This window comes from Macrobrachium rosenbergii, chromosome 6, assembly GCF_040412425.1.
Source record: "Macrobrachium rosenbergii isolate ZJJX-2024 chromosome 6, ASM4041242v1, whole genome shotgun sequence".
Taxonomy (NCBI): domain Eukaryota; kingdom Metazoa; phylum Arthropoda; class Malacostraca; order Decapoda; family Palaemonidae; genus Macrobrachium; species Macrobrachium rosenbergii.
The window spans coordinates 7,099,315-7,121,330 of NC_089746.1; the positions used below are offsets into that span (position 1 = coordinate 7,099,315).

General features: G+C 44.6%; 1 protein-coding gene across 3 annotated transcripts in view; it reads right to left on the reverse strand.

Moving 5' to 3' along the window:
• Kcmf1 (Potassium channel modulatory factor 1) overlaps positions 1-22,016 on the reverse strand; it is a 96,207-nt gene that overhangs the window by 63,499 nt on the left and 10,692 nt on the right. For all 3 annotated transcript variants that reach the window (XM_067104800.1, XM_067104799.1, XM_067104801.1), the window contains exon 2: positions 6,106-6,273. In XM_067104800.1, coding sequence (XP_066960901.1) covers positions 6,106-6,273 — 168 coding nt within the window. The remainder of the gene's footprint in view (positions 1-6,105; positions 6,274-22,016) is intronic.

Consider the following 22,016-nt stretch of genomic DNA (forward strand, 5'->3'; position numbering starts at 1 on the left):
ACAGGCTGGACTGGGGACGACTGCCCATGGGTAGACCCCACTGACCTCCCTTGGGCTACTGGTATGCCTCCTCCCAGGCAGCGGGGAGCATGGCAGGGACCGATGCCTAGGAGAATCAGCGGGATGAGTAGCCGCCTCCTCCACTGACACTTCACCTTTAGCACAGTTTTCAAACTTGTCCACCAGGACATGCATTGATGCCCCTAACTGGGCCACTGTACTCACTACCAGATTTAAACATTGCTCAAACTTATTCTCAAGGCTGGCAGAGTGATCTGGTTCGTTAGTGATGGAGCCAGGAGGAGTAGTAGGTGGTTTAGGAGAATCAATTGATGCAGGTGGGGAAGGGTTAACAGTTGGAGAATTAACAGACATGTCAGCTTTATCTGATCTAGCAGTCAAAGCCTGACTAGCTACTTTCCCACTGGCTTTAGTGGCTGCTTTCCTCTTCCTATCTCTTCCTAGCTTAGCCAAATGAGAATTAGTTTTCCATTTCTGTTCTCCCCAATCCCTGCACTCGTCACAACATGTCAAATTAATAGAGCAAATTTGTCCTCTACCACCGGAACACAAGGTGTGAGAATCGTAAGTCAATTTTGTCATCTGGGTATTGCAGCCTTTACTGTAATACTAGAACTACTGTACTAGTGTCGGACATATCCTACCTACAGTAAACCCCGAGTATTCGAGGTCTCATGATTCGCGGACTCACCTATTTGTGGATTTCTCTGTGGAACGTATATACACATTATTCGCAGAAAATTCGCCCATTCGCAGTATTTCTCACTGAGAAATATTCACTAATTACTGTATTTTCATATCACTTTCATGACTAGATGCACTGTTTGTGATAAAACTATTAAAATACTCAGGTATAAGCATTTTTAGAGGGTTTTTGTTGTGTTTGAACTATCAAAATAGTCAGTTCTAAGTGTTTTTAGAGGGGTTTTAAGTATTCACGGATTTTAGCTATTTGCGGGGGGGGGTACGCATCCCCTGCGAATACAGGGGGTTTATTGTAGTTGAAAAGTCAAAACCGTGAAAGTCAAATCCAAAAGTCACTAAGTGAAAAAATGCCGAAAAGGTTACAAAAATACTTCACCAAGGAAGAAAATTACAAATCCAAAAAACTCTAAACTGCCATAACAACACCAGGTGTTGACGCTACAAGCGGCAGAAACAATTTGTCGTGTTGGCGATGTTGTTCCTCTTTCATACCCCAAAAGTGGACGGGCATGGTCACCTACACAAAACATATGAATCGCTACCGCGGAATTTAAAATTCTAACTGTCATTCGATTAGAAACTCTTAGCTAAGTAATTACTGTACTAGGTAAGTTACTTATATAAACATATATGTACTGTATATATATAGTATCTCGACTCATATCAAACATCTGAGACTTGCAGGTATGTATTTCATTACTGAGAAATGTGGTTCGGTAGTGAACGTAATGTTTACGTTTTGTTAAGCTTCTCAGTAAAGAAGATACTAATGGCAGGAACTGAAAAATGTCTGTTGTAGCATAAGTAAAGTAAGATTTCAATTATATTATTCACAGAGTTATGGGTGCAGGAATGCCTTCTAGCAGAGCACCAAGCCCTACATACTGACCACTGTCTTTGATACAGTGCATTATTCGATTCCCTTCTGGAACTAAGGACAGACCTCCTGCATTCCTTTGTAAAACCCCTTGCTCATAAGGGACGGTTGAGGGTCTCCAAGCAGTCAGCTTAAGCATGGCGAGGTTTGGTGAAACCTGAAACATCCTGGCTGAGATCTTTCCTTGGTGGAAGAAGCCTTGGGCTACCTACTAACAGAGGCAGGAGGTCTAGGAACCATTCTCTGCATGGCCACCAAGGGGTCACTAAAGTCATGCATGAATTCACAGCCATACAGATTTTTGCTAGTACTCTTTGTATCATAGCAAAGGGGGTAAAAGCATAAAGGTCCAGATAAGACAAGACTAATAGCATTGCATCGACTGCCCAAGTCTGAGGATCCTAAATTGGAGAGCAGTACACTGGCAGGCAATTGTTGAACCTGGTGGCAAACAGGTCCATTAGAGGCACTTCCACAGGTCCTTGCAGACTTGTGGATGCAAGATCCATTCATTAGACAGAATCTGGTCCTTTCTGCTCAGTTGGTCTACCACAATGTTCATTTTCCCTAGCACAAACTTGGGTACCAAAAGGATCTTCCCTATGCTAGAAGGGTCTTCCACACTGCCAACATCTCTAAGTGATTGATATGGAGTTCTCAATCCTTTGTGGACCAAACCCCTGCTACACGCCTGTCTACTGTGACAGCTCCCTAACCTTCCAACAATGCGTCGGAATATAAAATGAGGTTTGGGCTCTTCAACTGGAGAGACACTCCCCGCAAAAGCCGAAGTTAATGGTTCCACCATCTCAGTGGGCTCCAACATACTTATCAACTTTAAGCTCAGACCGAAGCACATCACCCAAAATTGGTAAACCTTGCCCTGAAAAACAAACCACAGATATTTCCTTGAATTTGGATGAATTGGTACATGAAGTATGCATCCATCATGTCCACTAATGCCATCCAATCACCTCGCTGAATTACCGCTAAAACTGAGCTAGCAGACTCCATGGTGAAAGGTGTCAAAGATGTAAGACAAAAAAAAAAATGGTTCAACTTGGAGACATCCAGTACTGGTCTCCATCCTCTTGAAGCTCTTGGTACTAGAAACAGGTGATTGCAGAACCCCAGCGACGAGTCCAAGACAATTTCCACAGCTGCTTTTAGCCAGAGAGAGTCTACTTCCTTCCACAGATCAGGAATTTCTCCTCGTTGTGAAGATAAGAGGGAAGCTCCACAGACGAACCGGTTAGAGGAGGCTGGGAAAGAAAGGGAATGCCCCTCCTTCAGTACCTCCACTACCTAAGGATCTGCCTTCAAATCCTGCCAAACCAATAAAATAGGCTCAACCTCCCTCCTATTGGGGACTGTGGGCTTGATGCATCATTTTTAACAGGAACTGAATTTTTCTAGGACACTTATTGTCCTTCCTGAAGGCCCAAAACCTGCTTGCCTGGGGGGAGCCCTGCAACTTTGTGTTGACTGAAGAACTGGCTGTTGCAGTGGTTGTGTATGCCTAAATGGCTGACAGCGGCGCAACAAAGATCTGGTTTCCACCTTCTCAACCTCCTGCACTACTGTACCTAGTGCTAAGGAATCTAGTAAAGATTCGCTCTTGCTTTTTCATCTATGGCTGCTATAGCCATATCCGATCAAGACATAATCTCCGTAATAAGGAAAGCCAAGCAAGCAAAAAACTCTAACTTCACAGGAATTAATACAATCTTACCTGAGGAAACTGCTCTTTTTTATTTGGGTGCAGCAGCAAGAAGAAATTGGAGTCTCTAATGGAAGATGGAATTAAATCTGGCAACTGCCTAGTACCATAAGACATCACTCTCCTTTTTCTCATAAAGAGGGGAAGAAAAGAAGAAGAACTTTTAGAGGAAACTTTCTGACGTGGCAACCTGGCCACTGTGTCAAATCTGTTCAGTGTTGACTTAATCAGTCTAAGAGAGGGAAGGGGATCTGCCTTAGGTTCTAGCCTAGCAGTTCTAGGGGAAACTTGAATCCTGGGCTACTGGTTTCTCAAAGAAATCAGGAAATTTGCTAGCACAGACCTTAATCGTTCTCTGAAAAGCTGATGATACTACCTGCTCTTCTTTGGCATCAAGTCAATTTTGTGAGCATCCCTCACATCAGACGAAAAACGTGAAGACAAATTGACATAGCCAGACCCCCTGGGAGACCGAGAAGAAGAACACAGGTGTCTGGTGCCAGGCAAAGTCTAACAGTAGAGTAGCGTTTGGTGCCATGTGAGCATTTGCTGTCAAGCACATGTCCAATGGCAGATGAGCACTTACTGGCAAGAGAGCTTCCAATGCAAAGCGAGTGCTTGCTGCCTGGCGAGCACCTGCTGTCAAGCATGCGTATGATGTCAGGTGAACGCCTCAGAGATAATACCGAATCATCTTGGAAGGGGAGACTACAGGAGGAGCCCGGATAGGGATCGCTAAAGGTAAGCGGCCTCCCACAAGCCCTAGGGGATACAGAATCAGAAATCGAGTGAATACACTTATCCTTACCCCCGCCTACACAAACTCTGCTTGACCTTGCCATGCTTATCTTTGGGTGACCGAGCGCCAACCTGTGCGTGACACATGACAGGTTGGCCAGAGGAAGACGACAAAGAGCACAAATCAATTCCTATCCTGGGCATACCCCGCTTCTCTGTACCTCCAACAGGAGAAGGAGCATCACAAGGCGTGGCTAGGGTATTGCTAACAGGAAGGTGCTCTTCCTCTGCCGCAAGAGGGAAACCCAAAACAGGACGACTAAATCGGGGAGGTACAGCAGCAAGTGTCGAGGAGGTTACCTCTATGAACTTTCCAAATGTAGCCCTGAGACTAGCTACTTGGCTTCTAATTTGCCAAACCTCACATCCTGAACAATATGGGTAGCTTTGAGAGGAGAAGGAAATTTTGAAGGAGAAGAGGGAGAACAGGAAGAGCTGCTATCGGAAAAGTTGTGAAAAGATGAGAAACTCTTACTCCTAACCTCCCTTCCTGTCCTAGAGTTAGAATTTTTTTTTTATTTTCCTATTCTTATCTGCTTCTCACTTCTGCTTATACTTTAAATAAACATTCACCATTTCACCTGACCAAACAATTCACTGGTCACAACGATCTTTAAAAGAACAATACTTGTTCCTACATGTAACACATTTGTTGTGACTGTAGTTTACTGGCAAGTAAAGGCAGGTATTGCACCCTCTCACCTTACATACACAAAATTATTTTTCCTTCTCCTCTTTGGATGACATCCTATACTGTATAATAACAAACAAGAAAATCAAACCAAATTCGAAAAAGATCTGATCATCATCGAAATCTCGTATGTACTTTCAAATGCATCACCGCAGGCTGACAGAGAAAAAACTGAAAGGCAAACTATAGATGCTCCAACCACCCAAAAGGGATGGGTGAACAGACAGTTCAAACTAAACGATCCTATTGTGTTTGTTTACTTTTCACACATTATCGTCCTCCCCCTGACGCGGGAAATACAGCTATCATAATAGAGAGGTGAGATTCACTTCAAAATCTGAAACTCAGTGAAAATTACTCTAAAACTAATTATGTCACTCTGGACTTCGGGCCTTCTGTATCTAGATCGATCCCAAATGTTTCACATTCTTTCAAATTAGCTTCCTAAAGTCCCTTCCTGTCCTAGAGTTAGAAGAATCTTTTTTTTTTTTTTGTCTTTTCCTATTCCTACCTGCTTGTCACTTCTGCTTATACTTTAAATAAACATGTTTCATTTCACCTGACCAAATAACAATCATTAAAAGAACAATCCTTGTTCCTACACAACACATTCGCGGCGACCATCGTATACTGATGAGTAAAGGCGGTACTACACCCTCTTACCTTACAGACATGAAACAACTTTTCTTTCTCCTATTAGGATGACATCCTATATATATTGTATAATAACAAGAAAATCAAACCAAATTTGCAAAAGACCTAATCATCAATAAAATCTCATATACACTCTCCAATGCATCATCGCAGGCCGACGACAGAGAAAAAAACTTAATGGAAAACTATAGATGATCAAACCATCCAAAATGGATGGGTGAATAGACAGTTCAAACTAAACAACCCTATTGTTTTTTGTTTACTTTTCACACACTATTGTCCTCCGCCAGATGCAGGAAATACAGCTATCATAATTGAGAGGTAAGATTCATTTAAAAAACTGAAACTCATTGAAAATTACTCAAACTAATTATGTCACTCTGGATGTTGGGTCTTCTGTATCTAGATCATTCCCAAGTTTTTCACATTCTTTCAAATTAGCTTCCCAATGAACACCTTTTTTTTTATATACAACATGAGACGTTCAATTACGAATCAATCAGCAACAGAATGTCCACTTACAAATACCTGCACAACACAAAAAGAATGTTTTTAATCTGTAAAGTAAAGGAAAAATAAGCTTGTTAAAATTAGAAAATACTATGTAAGAAACTGATAAGCACAGCAAACACAGCTTACCAAAATCATGTCTAGTGAGGATGCACTGCATGGGGTGGTCTGTGGTATGACGTGTAGTAGTGGCTCCACCTTCATAACAGGCTGAGCACAGGTCATAATCGTAGCATATCAAACATTTGTAGCGCCGGCCTCGGAAATTTGCCTTCAAACATGCGTCACAGCTCACACCTGTCAGGGAGTGAATACAGATATTAGTAAGACAATCAAACTTGAACAAATGGTGACTTGCAACATTCTATACCTTCCATAACACTAAATAGGAGGGTTACATTGTTATAAACCATGTAATAAGCTTTTCACCCAGTTTTTATAAGTGCCAGTCACTTTCAACTCTTACTTATGAAAATACAACTAAAACTGGACACCAAACAACATGAAGAAATAAAGTTTCCCCAAATTTCTCTTCTATGTATGAAGCCTTATTGTTGTTTCCAAAATACTTTCATTTACTAACTAAAAGTCTCACTATCTAACTGGCATGAATCATCAGTAAACAATTAAGAATTAGGAAAGATTTAAAAGGAGCAGTTTAACCCAATGAAGCAGCAGGCCATAGGGGTGCTGCAAAAGATTAGCACTGCCTAGTTTTGCATTGCATTACTAAACACATGTGGACGAGCTCATTACTCCTAATCTTAAAACATTTTCTAGATCTCTCAGTGTCAGAAAGACAAACCCAATAAACTTTCAATGGAAACAGCCATTAAAAATTTCTGACCAGCACATAAGGAATCTTTCATGGAAGTTGTCTTACAGAACTTTTCATAATGATCAGTAAATCTAAAGATAACCTTTGACATTAAGAGAGAGAAAGAGAAACAGTATAAATAATTCAATACAGTAATTTCTCTTGTACACAGCAAGCATTTGCATCACTTGCACTACATCCAGTTTGAACGGCGATCACCTATCAAGTTTGAAAGGCAATCACCTATAAGTGCACAACTACATTCAGTACAGTGTATATTTTATATATACAGGTACACACTTTGTAACGGCAGAAACAGACTCTTGGGAGAACTCAGCGTGTGAGGAGTTGAATACCTTGTGCTAAATTAGCACAGTGATTTTCAGAAGAGAGAGAGAGAGAGAGAGAGAGAGAGAGAGAGAGAGAGAGAGAGAGAGAGAGAGAGAGAGAGAGAGAGAGAGAGAGAGAGAGACTCTTGGGAGAACTCATGGTGAGGAGTTGAATGCCTTGTGCTAAATTAGCAGTGATTTCAGAGAGAGAGAGAGAGAGAGAGAGAGAGAGAGAGAGAGAGAGAGAGAGAGAGAGAGAGAGAGAGAGAGAGAGGAGTCGAATACATTGTGCTGATTAGCAGAATGATTTCCAGAAAAAGAGAGAGAGAGAGAGAGAGAGAGAGAGAGAGAGAGAGAGAGAGAGAGAGAATCAGCTTAAATGCAGACGTTGTTTTCACACTGACAATAACAATGCATTTATGACATTACTGTATATGTTCAGAAAATCACTTGTTATTCAATACCTCACGGTAATGAAATAAAATAAATACATTTCTGTTGATCCACTCAACAAATGACTGAACTGACCTTTTGAGATTCCACTGATGTCAAATGATGTGACACAAGTTTTATTTCTTAAGATTCTGATGATAAAATCATTAAAAAAATAAAAAAATACCATTGGATATCATTAGACTAATGTCTGGAGGGTTTTTGGGGGTATGGTTTATCACTCACATAAGTATGGGTCTTCAAAGAGATTTGAGCTAGTTCTAAATATAAAATACATAAAGTATGTCTATTTTTCCCTATTTTTATATAAAATAATGGCCTATAATAGCAATGATATGTATCACTGGAAAGGAAAATGACATTTTTATAATAAAATAGGGTTTTATATATACTTACCAAGTAATTGCATAGCTATTAGTTTCTACTTTAACGGCAGCTTTAGATTTGAAATTCGCGGTAAGGCCCTTTTGTTTTGGTGCCGGTTAAGTGGCCCCACCCACTTCCGGGAAAGTATAGGTACAACATAGCAGAAGAGCTCAGTTCGTTTATGCTCTATGTCCATGTGTGGGGGGGCAGGAATGGCTCCAATCATGTAATTACTTGGTAAGTATATATAAAAATGACATTTTCATAATAAAGTAAAAGTTTTACGGCAGCTAGAATTCAAAATTTGCGCCAGCAAAAACAATATGAGGGCTAGGAGATACCCCCTCTACCCACTGGTGGAGGAGTGGGGACCTACTTTAACACAAAACTTCAGTCGTTTATGCCCTACATTCATGAGAGGGGAGGAGGGAGGGCTTTGATCATGTAGCTACTGGGTAAGTATACTTAAAACTTTATTATGAAAATGACATTTTTATGATAAAATAACGTTTCACTTATACTTACCCGGTAGTTACATATAGCTGTCGTCTTTGACGTCCACGGCAGTATTAAATTTGCTAAGTATCGTTCTGAATTGATCCCTCTGCCGCCCTCTATCGAGGTGTATCGAGGAACCGTCCCAAGAACACGTCATAAGTTTTGTAACTGCCCAGGTGAGGGAGGAGGGAGGGTTATGATTATGTAACTACCGGTGTACTCAGTGAAAGCATTATTTTATCATAAAAATGTCATTTTCACTTATACAACTTGCAATGACTATATAACTGATTGGCACCTTGAGGAGAGGTGGGGCACTGGCAGCGTTAATAAAGTCTTGGGTATCACTTGCAGCAAGTTAGACATAGGTTCCCGCCTTTAAAGGTAGCTGACTCAGTGGTTACTGCTCTGTAGTCCTGCTGGCGCTATATTGTGCGAGGAGGATATAAGGGATCGTGTGTGGGACACAATAAAAAACAGTACCTGCCCGTGAGAACATGGCTGCGTCACGGACAAGTCTGATGCCCATGATCAGAGCGCAGTACAACGAACAACAAAGCTTGAGGATCACCTAACATTACCATAAAACCAATGCAAGATTAAAAACGGAAGATACTAACACATCATGTATCTCCAGGCAACCTTAAAAACAACAACCCAACACCAAGGTGAAAATGTTAGTTAAGGAAATGGTTTCCTTTTCACCTCCCCAACACGTGTCGGAGTGGCAATAAAGGGCCCCAGCGTGCTGCACTCGCCGAAAACGGTTGCCACGATCCACTAAATAATGCGATGCAAACACTGACTTGCATCTCCAAAGGTGGACTTAGCAAGTCTTTTCTGATAAGTTTCTGCTAAAGGCTACAGAAGTCAGAAACACGCTCTAATCTCGTCTTTAGCTTTTACCTTAAGAATACTCATCTCCGAGTCAGCACACTGCTCATGAGCTTCTTTTATCAGGCTTCTCAAAAAGAAGGAAAGGGCATTCTTAGAGAGAGGCCTAGAAGGATCTCTAACCGAGCACCAGAGGTGGTCACTGGGACCTCTGAGCTAGCCGTTCTCTGAGCGTAGAGCGAGAGCTCTCACAGGGCAGAGGATACCTCTCGGGTTCAGTAGGGACGACCAGTTGGGAAAGGTCCTTAATTTCGAACTCTCTTGGCCAAGGTCTAGACGGGTCTTCGTTCTTGGCTAAGAAACCAAGAGTAGACATACATACTGCCTTCCCCTTAGCAAAGCCTACTCTTTTGTCAATCGCATGTAGCTCACCCGCTCTCTCTTGGCGTAGCCAGAGCTACCAAGAGTCTTTTTCGTGAGATCCTTCAAGGAGATGTTCGCCATCGGTTCAAAGGACTGAGACCGTAACCATCTCAGCACTACGTCAAGATTCCACACCACTGGTCTCTTCTGGTCTCTCTTTGGCGTATTAAATGATCTAATCAGATCTGAAGGTCTTGACTCAAAAGACACTTCAAGACCCTATGTCGAAAAACCCGAAGCTAACATGGCTCTATACCCTTTAATGGTAGGTACAGCAAGCTTTTCTCTCTGTGGAGGGTTTCTGAGAAAATCGGCCATCTCTGGGCTATGGGCGTCGAAGAAGAAGACACGCCTTCTCTTCGACACCAGGACCTAAACTGTGTCCACTTCGCCTGGTAAACATTGTCAGAGGATTCTCTTCTTGGCTTCGCGATAGCTTCCGAAGCCTCTCTTGAAAAGCCCCTCTTTCTGATGAGTCTCCTGACAGTCTGCAGGCGACAAGATGAAGAAGCGGACAAGTTTTAGTGGAACCTCTGAAAGTCGCGGCTGTCTGGGTAAATCTGGTCTCTCTGGCAGAAGTCTCGGAAGAAGTCCTGACAGTAGGTTTAGAAGGTCGGGAACCACTCCCTGGGGCGGCCAGAATGGAGCCACCAGAGTCATCCTTGCGTTCGATGGCAGAACTTCAGAGATGACTTGCCGCCCAGGATCTTGAGCGGGAAAGGCATACAGGTCCGTCCGACCAGTCCATAATTTAATGCATCTGTTCAGCTTGTTGTCTGGAACTGGAGAGCAGTAAAGGGGCAGCGAGTCGTTTTTGTCGATTTGCAAAGAGATCTATGAGCGGGCGTCCCCATATCTTCTGTAATCCTGTGAAGCTGAGGATGTAAAGTCCACTCGTTGGATAGGACCTGGTTCTTTCTGCTGAGAAGGTCGCTGCTACATTTCTCTCCCCTTGAATGAATCGTTACTAGTCTGGTCGATCTCCCTCCGCCCAAACTAGTGCTCCCTCAGTCTCGTAGAGGACCACAGTGAAGTGCCCCCTGTTTCGAATGTATGCCAGAGTGGTCGTGTTGTCCGCCTGGACCAAGACGCATTTGCCTTCCACTTCTTTTTGAAAGGCTAACAGGGCTAAGTGAACCACTTTTAGTTCCTTTCGATTGATATGCCAGCTTCTCTCTTCTGTTTGCCACTGGCCCGAAACTTCTTTTGTCCCCAAAGTCGCTCCCCAGCCCTTGTCCGAGGCGTCGGAAAAGCAGGATTAGGTCTGGGTTCAGAAGCTGAGAAAGAGGAAGTCCTTGTGACAGCCTTCCTTCTGACCTCCACCAACAAGAGGCACTCCTTTATCTTTTCAATCGCGGGTAATGTAGAAAGAGGAGTCCGGGAACTGTGTTCCTAAGGCCTGCTCTTGCAGGTAAAACTGCAGTGGTCTCAGGTTCAAAGCGCCCCAGTTTTTACAAACTTCTCCACTGAAGTTAAAAGGTTCCCCATGACTCATCCATTCGTTCAGCGAACAAATCTTCCTCTTCAGAAAGTTGTCCGATCTTCTGCAGGCAGGCTATCCACGTTGGCTGGACAGAAAAGCCTGAAAAGTCTGAGAAGTCCAGACTCACTCCCAAATAGGCGATCTGCTGACTGGGGTAAGGCAAGACTTCTTGTTGATAATGAGCCTAGAGACTTTGTTAATTGAAAGAGTCTTTGATGGGTCCTCCAAACAGCTCTCCCTCGAGAAGCAGCTTTGAGCAGCCCTATCGTCGGTACATGGAGCTTCGAATTCCTTCCAGATGAGTCTGGCTGCTGACAACAGGACCCTTGTGAAAACTGGCGGGGCTGTCGAAAGACCGAAGCAGAGGGAACGGAACTGATACACCTGTCCCTCGAAGACGAACCTCAGGAACTTCCTTGAATCTGGGTGTATCGGGACGTGAAAATAAGCGTCTTGGAGGTCTATCGAAACCATCCAATCCCCTTGATGTAAAAGCGTAGGAGCCGACCAGGTTGTCTCCGTGGAGAATTTTGTCTTCTGAGCGAAGACATTCAACGCACTCACGTCCAGGGCCGGTCTCCATCCCCTGATGCTTCGTGGCCAGGAACAGGCGATTGTAGAAGCCTGGAGATGGGGGCTCAGAAGCAGTTCTCGCTTCCTTCTCCAGCATGGCTCGGACTTCTGGCGAAGGCGTCTAGTTTAAGCGGGTTATGCGAGTCGCCTGTAAAAAGAAAGTGGAGCCTCCACTGAGAGGTTTGAAAGAGAAGGGGATGGCATATCCTTGCTTCCTTTTAAAACTTCAAAGAATCGTCAAGGATCACTACGAGATCGTTGCCACTCTTGCCAGAACCTTTTGCAGTCTAGCTCACTACAGCTGAATGGAGGACAAAGGTTCATTTTTCTTCTCTGGGGCGTCCCGAGGTTCTAGGAGTGGCTTTGCCTTTTCCTCTGGCCCTGCCAAAAATACGTCTAGGATCTTCAGCACATACTGTCCAAACGAGAAAGCGGGGGACGAAACACCGCGCACAGAAGCGGTAGAAAGCACAGGTCTTTTCGCTTTCTTGGCAGACTGCGACAAAAGATCCTGGGTTGACTTCTGGGCTAACGCCTGGGAAATAGCAGCAACCAACTCTTGCGGAAACAGATGTGCCTTGTTCAAAGGAGAAAACAAGAGAGCCGACTTCTGGTTAGAAGAAACACCTTTGCTGAAGGGCACCAAAAGTTGCCTCTTTTTGAGAACCCCTGTCGTAAATAAAGAGGCCAGTTCACTGCACCGTCGCAGATGCCCCTATCATGCAGTCACTACTCCTACCCACATCATCAAGAGCTTTCGGAAGGAAGATTAAAATCCTTAATCTTCCTGGCTAAGCATAATTGCCCAGTCAGGAAGCTCACTGTATTTCAGAGTCAGCTCGCTCTTGAAAACTTGGTCAGTTAGGAGGGCGTAAAGAAAACCTTAGCAGAGGTAAGTGCGGTCCTCCTACTGGCATCCATGAACTGGAGAGTCCCCGTGCGGAGGCAGCCACACCCAGGGAAAACATTTCCCCAGTCTCGTACCAACTCCGGTTACGGAAGGAACGACGAGGAGGAGGAAGACAGAAGACGTTCTTTCCAATTTCCCTCTTCTCGGCCAGCCAAGCATCCATCTTCTTAAGGCCTTTCTTCGCCGAGACGGACAGGACAAGTTTGGTAAAGTCCGAAGAAGAAACAGAAGCTTTGTCCCTCCTTGCAGGACCCAGGAGACGGAGGCACGCGAGGCGAGAGCGAATCAGGGAAGTTCTCAATAAAGAACTTCAAGAGCTTCTTGTAGAGAAAGAGGTTGCGGGAGCTTCTCCTCCTTACACTGCTCCTCTAAGCCAGAGAGGAGTTAGGTCAGAAACTGGGAAGTAAGTCCAGCTGGACAACGTCTTCATCAGAATCTCCTTGAACTGAAACTTGAGTGGCGGGGGCTGGAAGGCTCGTGAGCATATTCTTGCTGTGTCACGAAAAAGTCTGACCTGTTGGGAGCCATGGGCGCCAAAGGAGCGCAGTTGATACAGCAACCGAAGGTGGCGCCAAAGGAGGAGCCGTCGGTACCACAACGACAGGTGGCGCCAATGAAGGCGCAAGCGGCGGCGCTACCGGAGCGGCAGACAGAGTAGTCGAGGTGGGTGCCGCTGGAATCACAGGAGCGCCAAAGGCGCAATCGGCTGCAGCCAAAGGTGGCGCCAACGGGCGCAGCGGAGAAGCTACCGGGCGACAGAAAGAGGAGTTGAGGTGGGCGCCGCTGGCATCGAAGGAGGAGCCAAAGAAGAAACTTGACTTTTAGACAAAAGTTGTAAAATCGAGTCCAAACGGGCGTTGATTCCGTCAATCACAAGCTGTTGAGGTCCATCGAATGCTGGAGCAGGCGCCACAGGAACAGGAGTCACAGGAGTCGCTGGCGCCAAAGGAGCAGACCTCTCAGATGCAATCGTCTTATAGGGAGCTCGGCCAGCGAATGAGGCAGTCGGCCAGCCTCTCGGTTCTGCCCAAAGCTACAGGAAGGGGTAGGATCCTCCAGAAAGAGCCTTCAACTAGCCAGATCTTCAATGGTGAAAGCAGGCGAGACCTCTTCAAAGGTCTGGCGTCGGCTTGCCAACCTCTAGGCGGAAGGAACTCCAACTGGATCCCTCTCGACACTATCGCTCCTCACCTTTTGATTGGTGAGGGCCAGCAACCTGAGAAACGGCAACAGGACTGCTTGAGGGGGCAGCTACTCGGGAGCAGGTCTCACTCACCTCCTTCGACTTCGGCATGCCTTGTCCCTGGAACCTGGGAGCCTGACGGGAGCCTGAACCTGGGGCGTGAATGGGCGGCTTCGCCTCTCCACAACACTTACACAAGGCACAACACTTGCATTATCACTGCGGTCTACTAAAAACAGTCCCATTTCTGCATGGAAGACATAAGCGCATTAAGGACTGACCGCATTATCAGGATTGGGAGAAAGCGATTGTCCGGGGCAGGTAAAACTAGGAACTACAGGGGGCAGGGTTAATAGGGTTTCTGAAAACCTCTTGACTACCTCCTGACCTCGGAGCCTAGAGGCCTTCTAATCCTATCTTTCTAGCTTCTTCATGTGTACTTCCCCAAAGCACTCAGTCAGACAAAAGTTAGTAGTTCACACTGCGTTACAAGTCAAATCAACTGAACATTTTTGCCCCTGCCATGAAAAGCACGAAGTGTCTTGGATCTAAACTAAGCTTAACAAGCCTGGTTTTGCAGCCTTTGCTGCAAAACCGGATATCGAACCAGGAATCCAGACATAATAGTCACAACTAATATGCTTGACTCAAGCAATAACTAGCACCAGCAAAAAACAACAAACCCGAGTACTTCGCAAAAGGAACTAGAAGTTCGAATTGTTGAAAATACTACCAGCAGCAGAACCGTATTGCGGTTCGGCGGCAAATCTAATGGCGATGTTCTTGGGGCGGTTCCGATACCCGATAGAGGGGGCGAAGGGGTAGAGGATCACCCTTTTAAATAACGATAGCGCTAGCGGCGAAAATTTGAATACTGCCGTGGCGTCCAAAGAGCGACAATATATGTAACTTCCAGGTAAGTTGTATAAGTGAAAATGTCATTTTACAGAGTATGTACCCAGTAGTTACAATGCTGATTCCCACACTAAAGGAGGTGGGACCATGAATAGATAGAACTATACTACAGTTGTGTTAACCTTCTTTTATTGGGTAAAAGAAATGTTGTAAGTTCCTTACCTGTTAAGTGAGCGATCCATACTGATTCAGCCTCTTAAATATGGAGCTCTTCTCAAACGGTGGGTATCAACACTAGCCTACACCAAAATTAAATCCTTAAAAAAACTAATGACTGAGAGGTACTCCTAAACGCACAGCACCATGTACGCCCAGACTTCCCAGCAAACTAGTCAAGGAGGTGACACTAAGGAAGGATGCACTTCCTTATCACCTTCACCCAATACTGTGCCAGCCACTGCAAAAGGACCTAGGGTACTGCAATTATCATATTTTTTCTCCATATCTCGTAGATAATGTGAGGCGAAAACTGACCTACTCCTCCAAAAGGTTGCTTGTATAATAGAAGAAAGAGACAAATTGTGTCTGAAGGCCAGAGAGGTCATAAGTGCTCATACTTCATGCGTTTAACTTTCAAAACGCTGCACTCCGCCTCATCCAAATTGTCAAGAGCCTCCACTATTACTCCGAATAAAGAAAGCCAATGTGTTCTTCAAGAGGGGTCGAGAAGGATTCTTAACAGAGCACCAAAGATGGTCCGAGTTACCTCTAATAGACTTGGTCGCTTGAATATCGAACTTGAGAGCTCTAACAGGGCATAAATCTCTCCTCTTCTCTGTCAGCTAGATCTGTAAGATTAAGAATCTCGAACGACCGTGGCCAAGGCCTGGATGGGGTTTCATTCTTGGCCATAAAACCCATATTTAAGGAGCAGATAGCGTTTCCATTTGCAAAATCTACTTTTTTAATGAAGGCATGCACTTCACTTACCCTCTTCGCTGTTGTTGTTGTTGTGTTGTTGTGGTTCCCCAGACTCTGTTATGCCAGGAAGCCTGCACCGTGCAAGATGGACACCACGCTTACTGGATCTGACCATAACTGTGTGGTAGTGTGGATGTTGTGTTGTTGTCTAAGGGCTGCCAAGTTAGGGCAATCTACTAAGAGATGTGTAATTGTGTGGGGACTAACTTGGCAGAGTGGACATATGTCTGTTTGGGTGTTGTCTATGCGGTGTTTGTAGGTGTTTAGTGATTGGTGATGACCACAGCGAGTCGAGTCAGGTGTACTCTCTCCAATCTTGAGAGCTGTGTTTCTGTGCTGCTTATGTTGGGTGGGGGAGTGCCGAGATTTTGTTGTTGGGAAGGTTATTAAGTGCTTGTCTGGTGAGGTGAGTATGGATGTGCTTTTTGTTTTGTGTGTGATGTTTGTGGGTGGTGGTATAGAATTCAAGATATTTGTATAGTGTCTGCAAATATTCGCTATTTGCCTGTGTGTTGGAGGGTGGTCGTGAAGGTAATAGAATGGGCTGTTTGTGTTGTTTATGACCGATGCCAAGAATTGTGTGCTTCTCATGTCTAAGTGTTGCCTGATGGTGAGAATCTTGGTTTCGGCGTGTAGCTAAGCCTACTAAAAATAGCGTCTTTCTCGTCACCTCCCTTCAAGACGCTGTACTGAGAGGTTCGAATCTATCACTCCTAATCCACTTTACAACCACGTCCAAGTTCCAGCTTATTAATCTTGGTCCGTCCGTCCTCTCCTTATCAAAAGACTTAATTAAATCTGACAAATCTTTGTCACCAGACAAATCTAGACCACGGTGCCGAAACACCAAGCCCAACATAGCCCTGTACCCCTTAATGGTAGAGGTAGATAATAGTTTCCTCTTCTTCAAGTACACGAAGAAATCGGCCACTTGCGCTAAAGATGTCTTAGAAGAAGACTCCCTCTCTCCTGCAACAGTCTCTAAAAACGTTCCACTTGGCCTGGTATACGTCCGAAGATCTCCTTCTGCATTCCACGATAGCTTCTGAAGCTTGCTGCGAAAATCCCGTCTCTGAGGCGATGGTTGATGGTCTGAATGCAGTTAGCGCTAGATCTGACAGACCCTCGTGGAATTTTCTTACATGAGGCTGCCTGATAAGATCCTTCCTTTGAGGTAGAAGCCTTGGGTAATCTGTCAGAAGTTCCAGCAGATCTGGAAACCATTCCCTCGATGGCCAAAATGGAGCGATCAGAGTCATTCTGACCTTCTTGTATGTCCTGAGTTTGTTCAACACTTCCCTGACTATCTTGAATGGCGGGAAGGTGTAAACATCCAGATTCTCCCAATTCTGAACCCTGGCATCCGTAGCCCAAGCCTGATGGTCCGGAATTGGAAAACAATAAATTGGAAGTCTGTTGTTCTTAGCTATGGCAAATAGGTCTACCAGCGGAGTCCCCCAACACTTCCATATCTGTCGACATACCATGGGGTGCATAGTCCATTCAGTCGAGATCACTTGCTTCTTGCGACTGAGTAAGTCTGCCCTTACATTTAGTTTCCCTTAAACAAACCTTGTCAATACTTGTGTCTGATTTTGCTTCAGCCACAATAGCAGAATTCTCATCGCCTCGCAAAGGGAGAACGAGTGACTGCCTCCTTGTTTCCAATTATATGAGAGTTGTTACATTGTCCAAATGGACTACAGTACTACCACCTTCCCTCTGATCTGTTCTGCAAATTCTGTCAACCCTAGATGAACAGCTACCAATTCTTTCATGTTGATATGCCACTTCTGTTGGCTTTTGCTCCAAGCTCCCGACGTCTCTATGTCCCCTAGAACCGCACCCCATCCCTGGTCAGATGCATCTGAAAAGAACGTTAGGTCGGGGTTCAACAGACCTAGAGACTTTCCTTCCGTCAATCTTTCTCTTGACAGCCACCAAAGGAGACCCTTCTTGGTTTCCTCGGAAATCTCAAAAACGAAGGAATCTGGGAATTCCTTCCTCCGCCACTTCGCTTTTAGATAAAATTGTAATGGTCTCATGTGGAGGCGCCCCAGATCCACGAACATCTCTAGGGATGACAACGTCCCCAGAAGGCTCATCCATTTGTTCGCAGAGCAAGTTCTGAGAGCAAGACATTTTAAAACTTTTTTAAAGGCAAGAACTGACTCTTTGAGTCAACAGAGAAGCCCGAAAATTTATTGCATCTATCTGAATTCCCAAATATACTGTCTTCTGAGAAGGGATCAGACATGACTTCTGATGGTTGATTAGAAGATCCAACTCCCCTGCTAATCTTAAAGTCACTTGAAGGTCCTCTGTGCACTTTGCTAGAGTTCCCAACCAAAGAAGCCAGTCGTCGAGATAAAGATACATCCTGATCCCCTGTTGATGGAGCCATTTCAAATATGGGGCTAGAATCCTGATAAAAACTTGAGGTGCTGTCGAAAAAACGAAACAGAGAGCCCGAAACTGGAAAACTTGGTTCCCGAATACAAAAAGTAGATACTTCCGAGACTCTTGGTGGATCTGGACATGGAAATATGCGTCCTGCATATCCACCGTTACCATCCAAACTCCCTGTCTGATGGATGATAGAACTGTGTCGTTGGTCTCCATTCAGAATTTTGTCCGTTTACAAACTTGTTTAAAGTGCTGACATCCAACATGGGTCTCCAACCCACCCGAAGCTTTGGGAACTAAAAGCAGGCGATTGTAGAAGCCCGGAGAGCTCTGATCTTCCACTGCTTCTACCACTCTCATCTAACAGGGCTGACACCTCCTCGGAAAGCGCCGTGGATTTCTTTGAATCATCTAAGTAAGCCGTCAAAGTTATCGGTACTCTCAAAAGGGGGAGTGAACTGCAAAAGGAATGCGGTAGTCCCTTCTCAGAGTCTCCACAACCCAGCTCTCTACTCCTATCTCTTTCCAACACCTCCAAAACTGTAGAAGACTTGCTCCCACCAGTGCACAGAGGATGTGCTTCTCACTTCTTGTTGGCAGACTGGGGGACTTTCTTCATTGATCTAAGGGGGACCCTTGTTCTTCCTCTAGAATTTGCCAATCCTCTATAACCTCCTCTACCTCAAAAGGGCATTCCACGCTAAGATGAAGAAGCAGAAGAAGAAGACAAAGTCGGGCGTACAACTGGCGAAGCAACAGAAGCCTCTCTTGGTCTTTTGGAGGATTGAGCCAGTAAATCCTGCATAGATTTCTTCTGAAGAGCCAAAGAAATCTCCACTAACAGCTCCTCTGGAAACAAGTTCTTATTAAGGCAACCTCTGAATTCTTGACACTCCCTTTGTAAGGAAAGAACACCATAATTCTCTCTTTTTAACCCTTAGTGGACGGATTGAGCTTCAGTGTGAAGTAAAACAGGTTTGGTGAGCTGGACGGATTGAGCTCAAGTGTGAAGCAGAATTACGCACCACTGTTTTGGTAATAGTGATTCGAAACAAAGGTGCCAATACTTCTATATGCTATAAATTCACTAATGGCAACTTTTATAGACATGAGAGTTAGGCCAGTATCAGTAATGCTTGTGACTTCAAGGGGGAAAGTACTGCATCTCTCTCTCTCACGAGTCTTTTTGTAAATTTACTTGTAAATATACGAAGGGGTTGCTGTTGTTTTTTGCTTTTGTCTTTTACGATAGTATGTCGGTTGTAAATGTAATTTTACAAAAAAATTTGCAAAGAAATATTAGAAAAAGCATGTAAAAGTAAAAAAAAAAAAGTTACTGAATCTTCCTTCTCGTAAACTTACGTGAATATTTTACAATAAATAAGCAAAAAATTTGATACTGCTTTTATTTCTTATCTGTTTTGATATTGTGTGAGCAGTAATAATAATTTTACAAAATCAAAAAAACTTATTTATTAGAAAAAACATATATAAGTTGGTAAAATTTACGACTGTCTTGTAAATGAGGCCCCACAAGGGGTTGTAAATAGTCATTTTCAACTTCTCGTGGAAGGTGGGGAAAATTTTGTAGAATTTTTTATTTAAACAGTGTTAATGTACGTGTCATTCTCTTTCCATTGATGTGATTATTTTATTTTATTTTGCCGACCTCAGAGTTTCCCCGGTCTGGGGTGCTGCACATTGATAAATTATGCCATCCCTTAAGGGTTAAGAACGCCTAAGGAAAACATGGAAGTCAGTCCCGAAGCAGCGTCGATAACTCCTTGATCTAACACACTAAGGACTTCCGATAAATCCTTAAATATCTCCTCATCCAAAGAAGAACATGCAGAAATCTCACAGCCCCACCCTCCAATGGACCAGTCCAAAAAACTGACCACCTCAAAAATACGAAAGATGTGCTTCAACAGGTGATCCAGTTCGAGCGTAGAAAACATAACCTTCGCCGAATTAAAAGCTGAACGTCTCGAAGCGTCGACAAGCCCTGAGAAGTCTCCCTGGGAGGAGGCAGAAACTCCCAAAGAGAAGGCTTCCCTGGTCTCGTAGCAGAGTCGTCTCCGAGACGTCAGTCTGGAAGGAGGAAAACAGAAGATAGTCTTGCCCTGCTCCCTCTTCTTAAGGAGCCAAGCATCGATCCCTTTTAGTGCTTTCCGTGCCAAAAAAGACAAAACTATCTTCGTAAGTTGCGAAGCACTCTTCTTCCAATCCCTTGAGAGAGAAGAGTCCGGAGAGGAAGGCGCTACATGAGAGAATGAATCCAGAAAACTCTCAACAAAGAATTTCAAAGGCTTCTTGAAAGCGGTGGAATTGTGACTCTCCTGTTCTATTTCCTCATCGCCTTCTTCGTCTGCTTCCTCCTCCAAATTTGTAGGGGAAACCACTACCAGAGAGCGAGTCTTGCTCTGAGTGGGTTGCATAAAACCCAAAATCTTATCCAACTTCACTTGAATAGCAATCGCCGAAAGGTCCTGAACTTCCTGCTTGGAAATCCATGTTGGAGAAGCCGAGCGTCTAGCAGACGAGAGGCAAGTTGGCGCCAGCGAACGAGTAGAAGTTTCAGGAGCAAGAATGCGCTTCTCCTGATACTGGCGCTCGCGCGCGCTACCTCCTCTTCATCATCCAGTCGAAACAACTGCTTTTGCACCGCCACCTCAAGCGAAATCCTCTTATTCTTTTTAGCAGAGGATAATCAGCGCCCTGGAGCCAGTTCCTGTGCTCCCCCACCGTCTCGGGAAGGTGAAAAAACCTTCGGAGCCTCCCACCAGCTACAACCTGGGGAAGGAGAAGCATGAATAAGCGTTCGCTTCTTAGGTACAGCCTCAGGTGAGACACCACAAGACCTCTTAAGCGGGTGAGACTTGCCAGAAGACGACTATTGGCGTCTGGGCGAAGACTCCCAAACTTGATAGGTTCGCAAACTCTTCTCTGGAAACACCTTTCCAATGGCGCTCCCTAGCGGTATGGGAGTCGACATCAGATCCACCTGAGGGGGCAACTACCCGGAAGCAGACCCTGCTCGCCTCCCTTGGGCCTCCGGTATGCTTCCTCCCAGGGGATGGGGAAGTCTAGCAGGGACCTTTGCCTAGGAGCACGAGCGGGCCGAGTAGCTACCTCCTCCACTTCACAAACACTAACATTCGTCACTTTATCCTCCAAGGATTTTACAGAGGATCCCAACTTCTCAACAGCTTGAAGCATTAACGAAAATTTCACGTTCATACGGGCTTTGAGGCTGATCATGGCATCAGGTTCAGGTGAACGGAAACCAGGTGAAGGAACAGGTTGATTTATAGGAGGGGTGTTAATAGGAGAAATGGAAAGTTCACGATCCTGATTATGTACTTCCTCAGAGGAGGCTCTAACTGCAGCTTTCCGCTTCCTATCAGAATCTAATTTTTTCATCCTACTTCAATAAATCTTCCACTTCCCTTCATCCCCAGAATCTAATTTTTTCATCCTACTTCAATAAATCTTCCACTTCCCTTCATCCCAATCTCTACATTCATCACGTCAAATCCGGGTTACAGTTCTGACCTCTACAAGTAGCGCAGACAGTATGTGCATCATAAATTTCTTTAGCTAACCTACTTTTGCACCCTTTGCTACAAACTCTAATTGCTCTGTTCTTACCTGAGCTCAAGTCTGACATACTGCAAAGAAAAGAGGGTAGCTAAAATAACACGAACTGGAAATGATGTAACTGCTTGTCCTAACTAATTCTTGAAAACAAAACACTAAGCACCAAATTCCAATAACAGGATATTCCTGAACTCTAGCAGCTGCTGCAAACAGGTGTGTACTGCATAAGCGGGCAGAAACGACTGAAGTTTTGTGTTCAAGTAGTTCCTCACTCGTCCACCAGTGGGTAGAGGGGGGTTATCTCCTAGCCGCTATATTGTTTTTGCTGG